This window comes from Sycon ciliatum, chromosome 11, assembly GCF_964019385.1.
Source record: "Sycon ciliatum chromosome 11, ocSycCili1.1, whole genome shotgun sequence".
NCBI lineage: Eukaryota > Metazoa > Porifera > Calcarea > Leucosolenida > Sycettidae > Sycon > Sycon ciliatum.
Window position 1 is genome coordinate 18,673,599 of NC_088653.1, and position 7,500 is coordinate 18,681,098.

Consider the following 7,500-nt stretch of genomic DNA (forward strand, 5'->3'; position numbering starts at 1 on the left):
ATAAACACTCAGACGATTATATACATGTTATTCGCGAGTTGTTATCTCCAAGGTTGCTATTCGCGAGGTTGACTGGCCGTACGCAGTAACGCACACACGCACACACACACGCACACATCCAGGCACACACACACACACACACACACACACACAACTGTGGAAAAGGACTATACCTTCCGAAATACTTGGCTAGTGCATCAGCACTGACATCAGTCTGGGGAGTCTTCGCAACGACTGTGTCATAAAGTAGTTCCTTGAAGAAGAAATTTCGGCGCCAGTCGGGACACTCAACTTTGGCCGGTGCCTGCCAATCCCAGTTGACAATAGCCTCGTCACGCGGTTGAATTAACGGAGGTGGGCTGATGGCCGTGTTGAAGTTTGCCCTGTCGTGCTGAAGTTGCTGATCTGGTCGCTGTTGCTGCTGTTGCTGCAGTTGCTGCTGTTGCTGCTGTGTTGGGATGCGCGAGAAGCCACCGACTGAGCTTCCTCCCCCCGCTGCTCCTGTGACAAAACCCAAACACAAAGGTCATGGCGCACGAGAGCGGAGCACAATAGAGTGGTTTTCATATCCGTCACACGACCATGCGGGACAGCCATGTTGGCTCCAACTCTACTCAACCCCCTGCAATATCCGGACCCTGAAGTCATGTTGGCTCCAACTCTACTCAACCCCTTGCAATATCTGGACCCTGAAGTCATGTTGGCTCCAACTCTACTCAACCCCCTGCAATATCCGGACCCTGAAGTCATGGTGGGTCCAACTCTACACAACCCCGTGCAATATCCGGACCCTGAAGTCACGGGCACCCTTTGGTCTATCGGGCACCCTTTGGGCGGGCTTCAGTGGAAATATCTTTACTCTTCGGCACTTTTTGCGGAAATAGTGACGCCATATGGCATACCGTAAAGTCTTGTATAAAAGCCGCACTTGAATAGAAGCCGCCCTCGAATAGAAGCCGCAATTTTGGGCCCATCAAATCACACAGAAGCCTGGTTTTAGTGTTGACATACAATAGAAATACCTGTCTTGTATAGAAGCCTGTCTCATTATAGAAGCCTGCACAATTTCACCAAGAAAGTCATGGAAGCCGCGGCTTTTATACACGACTTTACGGTATCTATGGCCTTTCCCCATCAACATGTGTGTGAGAATGGACTCGGTTGGTGAGCCGAGGATTTGATTTATAGTTTTTAGTTGTAGAACGTCAGTACCGTCGGTCAGTGTCGTGCAATGTTATCGCATGAGCTGATTGTTCAGTAACTGGTGGTGTTAGTGGACACATAAGGAGTAACTTGTAGCTCCTTGGTCTTTTTCTTTTCTATAAAATGTGTATGATTCGGAGTTACGGACATTTCAAAGTTACGGGCACTGCCCGGTCGGTCCCGGACCGCCCGGATAAACGGCGTGTATGAGTGAGCGTGCAAGTTCTTCAACATCAAGGTGAGTCTTATCAGTGTTCATCTTCACCAGGTATCACTGCACACTCACACCGCGCTTAACCGCACACACCCGTTTCACACAAAAAAATATCCGGAGAGGCGAGGGAACTGAATAATCCAACACACATACTGTATGTATGCATGGCATATCCAGTAAATCGGTAGCCAACGATTTTCTGCCGGATGGCGAGGGATCCGGATAAGAGGGGACCGGGTAAGCGAGGTAGACTGCACGTAAAGCTGCATTGGAGTAAGTATGTGTGTGTGTGTGTGTGTGTGTGTGTGTGTGTGTGTGTGTGTGTGTGTGTGTGTGTGTGTGTGTGTGTGTGTGTGTGTGTGTGTGTGTGTGTGTGTGAGACAGAGAGAGAGAGAGAGAGAGAGAGAGAGAGAGAGAGAGAGAGAGAGAGAGAGAGAGAGAGAGAGAGAGAGAGAGAGAGAGAGAGAGAGAGAGAGAGAGAGAGAGAGAGAGAGAGAGAGAGAGAGAGAGAGAGAGAGAGAGAGAGAGAGAGAGAGAGAGAGAGAGAGAGAGAGAGAGAGAGAGAGAGAGAGAGAGAGAGAGAGAGAGAGAGAGAGTAGGAATGCAGAAAGTCTGCTCACCTGCCTCGCGATGGCGAACACCCGGACGCTGCTGCTGCTCAGCCACCTGGCTCGCCTGCGCCGGCGTGCCCGCTCCCGTTGCCCCCGGGGTGCTGGCGTCGAGCGAGCGATTCTGCGCCAACGCCATGGCATTGACGATGGTCTCCGGGGTGGGCCGCTTAGGCACATCGGACATGATTTCGGGGACGGCGGAGAGAGGGTACGGCGACTCCACGCCCTGTTTGGCGTCCAGCCGCCCGAGCAGCATGACCAGAACGGAAAACATGCCCGGGTGGACGTGGTAGCAGAAGTGCAGGTGGTAGCGGTGCACGTCCTCGATCAGGCCCTCGGCGAACGTCCGCCGCTTGCCCTCGTAGAACAGACGCAGCACGTCCGCGACGCGCTCCTGCTGCGCGTACGCGTGCGCCACGGCCGCGAAATGGCGCGCCCGCGCGTGGTCGGCAGTCAGGTGCAGGCGTCGCATCTCCGCCTCCACGAGCTCCGGCTCCTCGGTGGCAGCCATGCACTGCAGGTAGACGGCCACGTCGCCGGCCACTTGCTCCGCCTGAGAGTCCAGCAGGCTGCGCAGCTCCTGCGCGGCCAGCCGCAGGTCGGGCATCTTCTCGTTGGCCAGCTCGCGCTCCTCCGCCGAGCGCACAAACGCCGTCATCAGCAGCAGCTGCGGGGTGTGAAAGTGAAGGAGCATGCGGCAGACGAGCGGCAGCAAGAACTCGTTGCGCAGCAGATCCAGCGGTAGGGAGCGTAGGTAGCGGCGCACCTCGGCGAGTTTCGTGTCGCTGAGCACGTCCAGCGCTTGATAGTGAGTGATCATGTTCTGAGCACGGCAAAACGCAAGCGCGCACACACACACACACACACACGTGCACAGACACACAAACACACTCGTTGCACACTCTCGGCCGTGTACTCGCACATAGGTACACAAATCATGTCAGGTGACCGGACTGTCGTGTTATCCCAGCGTCAGGTGACTGGACTGTCATGTGATCACAGTGTCAGGTGACTAGGCCTAGCCCAAATTTGCTCGGGGCGCTTCGATATTTTGCCGGCAAATTTTGCCCAAGCACTTTCCATATTTTGCTTGGCATTGCCTTTCGTTTCCGATATTTTGCTCCATTTTGCTCCTGCTTTGTGGCAAAAATAGCTTCGAATGAACCGTCTACTTTGGTAAAAGTGGATGGTGACTCTGATGAGGAAAGCAAAACTGAAAATGGTGTCAGTATTACGGATTTTGTAGCATGATTTCAAATTTATGTACCCCTGACAACCTGCACGAGCTATTTCAGCACGACGTTGGCCCAATGAAACCAAAGAAATTAGAATAAAATTGCCAAAACACACCCGGATCCTCTGTAAATTTCGATATTTTGCTCAGAATTTGCTGGCAATTTCTTTTCGTGGGAAATTTCGATATTTTGCTGGAAGAATTGCCGGCAAATTTGGGCTAGGCCTACAGGTGACCGGACTGGCATGCGACCTGAATACCACGTAGCAGTGTGGCCTGAAATGCGGCCGAGGCACTAGCGATATGTATGCAGGCCGTCGAAAACGACCACAGAACCAGTGCATGGGGATGAACGGTCACCTCAGTGCATGGGGATGAACACATCCCACACATTAGTACACGACACTGTACAGGTCACATGACACCGTACAGGTCACCTGACACTGGATCACATGACACCATACAGGTCACCTGACACTGGGATCACATGACACCATACAGGTCACCTGACACTGGGATCACATGACACCATACAGGTCACCTGACACTGGGATCACATGACAGTCCGGTATAAAGTAAAACCTGTCAGGGCGACTACAGTGGAACCTGTCTAAGACGACCGCTCATGACATGCGACCTTCAAAACGTGGTCTCTGCTACCAGGTGGTCTCCTTATCCAGGGTCATTTGACTGGCAATAGGATCCCTTGGTCCTGGTTTCAGTGGTCTTTCAGGACAGGTGGTCGCCTTATCCGAGTGGTTGCCTTGACAGGTCCTACTGTCCTCGTATACTGTAAGATATGTTATTATAACGAGTCGCAAATTTAACGATTGTCCAAAATTCATAGGTTAACGAGAAGATACGTTAACGATCATCTTACAGTCTCAGGCATATCCACACATAACCCATACATGTACATGCATGAGGCCTTACAGCCACAACAGATCTGACTACAGCATAACGAAGAAATGTCACTCGTTAAAACGTTTATACATTAACTTCCTCGTTAGGTTTACATGTCTTACAGTGAGGCGACCACCTGTCCCAGGAGACCACCTGTCCCAGGAGACCACCTGTCCCAGGAGACCACCTGTCCCAGGAGACCACTGCAACTAGGACCAGGGATGCTACATGTACATGTATCTCCAGTAAAAATGACCCTGGATAAGGAGACCACCTGGTAATTGAGACCACATCTTGAAGGTCCCAGTAAAAATGACCCTGGATAAGGAGACCACCTGGTAATTGAGACCACACCTTGAAGGTCCCAGTAAAAATGACCCTGGATAAGGAGACCACCTGGTAATTGAGACCACACCTTGAAGGTCCCAGTAAAAATGACCCTGGATAAGGAGACCACCTGGTAATTGAGACCACACCTTGAAGGTCCCAGTAAAAATGACCCTGGATAAGGAGACCACCTGGTAATAGAAACCATACCTTGAAGGTCCCAGTAAAAATGACCCTGGATAAGGAGACCACCTGGTAATAGAGACTACACTTTGAATAGGGACTTCAATCGAAAAACCAAATTCGTGAGTTTCGCATAAAACGCTAGTTTTTCTAAACCGGGAAGATGTGAGAAACAACCTGTGAAAATTTGAACCCAAAATTCCAAGGCAATCTAGAGTTATAGTCGATTGAAGATCGGAAAATGGGGGAGAAAGTAGTCACAGAAGTAAATGCAAGTATGTATGTGAGCCGTGTGGTTTCCGTCCAGCACTGCACTATCTGGTACATACATGGCGATACAGGATGTGTGCATGCCATGCAGTGTGCACGCATGCCGTGCGCGCCTGCTTGCACAGGTCACATGTTTTCACCGTCACTGCTTCTACAGTGTGCGCGCAGTTCACTCGATTTTTTTCGTCTACCACCAGGAAATCGCCGTGGGCTGGTTTCTGTGATCATCTTCCTTCTACCGCGATAAAGCGCGAGCCTCAATGTTCTAGAATCCTCTTGGTATAGGTTAATTCGAGGCCGCTGAACACGAAAATTGGGTGTTCCTCGCGGGGCTGAGTACGGATCTGGTCGAAATTAGTACTTCGAAGTGCATCCGCGCTGGCATTATTTTCGGAAGCATGGCATGTGTGGCACCATTGGAAAGGAAAGCTACCTAAAAATAGCATCGACAAGGCCGAAAAGGCCGCGGAAGAAGATACTCGGGCCTCGAACTGCATCTCGAACTGCAGTCACGAGGCGCCCATTCACTTTGTACAGGCAAGCTGTGACTGCACTTTTCGCTTTTCTGTGACCGGAACTAAACTCCCTACTTTGAAGGCCCCTTGACCGGTCGTCGTGGCCAGCTTTCACTGCATCGTCATTTGTGAGTGGTGGAGCTTGCATTCACGAGTCAGTGACTCGTTCTGTATCCTTTTTATAAGCCACTTAACCCGTGGATCAACTGTGCATCTACTGGTTACACAGCTGCATAATGCTGTTTATTATTTTAATTTTATTTTACTATTATTATTTTTTCGGCAACGCAGATGATGATGATGAACACGTTCCTAGTCTCTATTTGTCAACAAGCTCTGGGATATTCCTCACCCTAGCATTCATGACGCTCTCTCCCTCTTTCTCCAAGTCTCGTTTCTGGTCTTCTTTGAAGTCAATAAATGAGTAAGCCGGGAACACGTTGTCTTCATTCGGATTCCTCCGGGTCTGTTTCTTATCCACATCCTCGTAGCGACGAAACTTTGGACACTCCAAATCGGCTTCGCTGACGGTGAAGTCAATTCCGTAAGAAAACTCGTCAATAATAGCCTGTTTAGCTGATTGCACCTCTTCGTCGCTGTACGTCTTCTTAGGACCCAACCTCGTCAGGAGTGCGGCGGTCTCTTGGCCGTAAGATCTACGCGCACCGCCGGTGTAGGCCCAGCTGTGACCGGACAGCACGCCTTCTGCCCTGCTGCTCGCAGTGGATCTACTGCTCAGAGAGGTAGAACACGACTGGAGTGCATTGCGTCCCGCACAGCCGAGGCGCTGCAGGAACCGCGCCGATGCGCTCATCTTCAGTGAGCAGATCAGGCCTCGCCCTAGCTTGCCGGCAAACAACAACAAGGATGCACCTTTGCCTTCGTGTCCAAATCGTCCAATCCAAATGCATGTACTGAAATACTCGGAAATAATTGAAAAATAGTCTGCACCACCACACAATGTTTTTTGTATCGTGCACTTGATCGTTTGCTTGATTTTTGGTTTTTGCGTTTGGTTCGAATAAATGACGTAATCGATAGCCTATACAATAGTGCCATGACAACTGATTGTCGCCTTGGTCGCGTGGTCCGCGCGTACATACAATGACGCGCAGTCTTTTTTTGTCCAAAATCACCATGATCACATGTGCACAGCTGATGTGATGCCTAGTACTAGTATTAGGGACCTTTCGCACCCCGCGTACGGATACGAAACGAATGCTGATTCGTCACCTGGGTTCGAGGATTCGTCAGAGTCCCTGCGGAGAACTCGTTTTCACGAATGGAAGCCTCTTCATTCGTGGCACGCTCCGAATCTGTCACGGCGTCAGGTACACATTTATTTGGATAGGTACACATTTTTCCCTTGATTCCATGATCCATGCACGTGTGCGTGTAAAAACCCGTACGCCAAACTACCGGCGCCCGCGGCCGTATTCGTAGTTGCCATGCACATTTGCATGACGACTTGCGAAACCTGAAATCTGTTTTCAACGAAACGATTACGAGCCGAATCAAACTTTCGTTTCGCATTCGTTTCGTAGCAAATGCGAAAGGTCCCTACTGCCTACTCGCGTAGACATCTACTCGTGGCCCTCCGGCTACTCGTACATACACTGAATACACTCATACACTATACAGTCGTCGTAGTCGAGTCGTAGGTCTACTCTTGATTGGATCTTGTACCTGTGTACTGTACAAGTATCCTAAAAAACCGGATCAAAATCTGTCCAAATTTGAGAGAGAAAATGGAAAATTGAGTTTTTAGCTGGCTTTGCTGGCTTATTTCCGTGCATTTGCATGCGCCGCTGCTTTGTCTTTGAAGAAGTCATGCACCTCTCAACGCATCCACGTGGGGTATTCCCCTGTGAGGCTGGCGCTGGCCTACATGCCATGGATTCTACACAATGCCCTTTGACTGGATGGAAAAGAGTGCACACGTGACTTGGGCCCTTGGCCTTTGACTGGAAACGAGTGCACACAATCATAGTGACTGTAGTACAGAGTATAAAAATCTAACCGTTGCGCTAGCTTGGTGGT

At 50.4% G+C, this 7,500-nt stretch overlaps 1 protein-coding gene across 2 annotated transcripts in view; it reads right to left on the bottom strand.

Annotated features, from left to right (window-relative positions):
• LOC135827429 (uncharacterized) overlaps positions 1 to 6,403 on the bottom strand; it is a 26,850-nt gene extending 20,447 nt beyond the window's left edge. For both annotated transcript variants that reach the window (XM_065339927.1, XM_065339928.1), the window contains exons 1-3: positions 5,813 to 6,403; positions 2,038 to 2,851; positions 174 to 501 (exon numbers count right to left, since the gene is read on the bottom strand). In XM_065339927.1, coding sequence (XP_065195999.1) covers positions 174 to 501; positions 2,038 to 2,851; positions 5,813 to 6,274 — 1,604 coding nt within the window. In that variant the 5' untranslated portion in view covers positions 6,275 to 6,403. The remainder of the gene's footprint in view (positions 1 to 173; positions 502 to 2,037; positions 2,852 to 5,812) is intronic.
• Between the last annotated feature and the right edge of the window lie 1,097 nt (positions 6,404 to 7,500).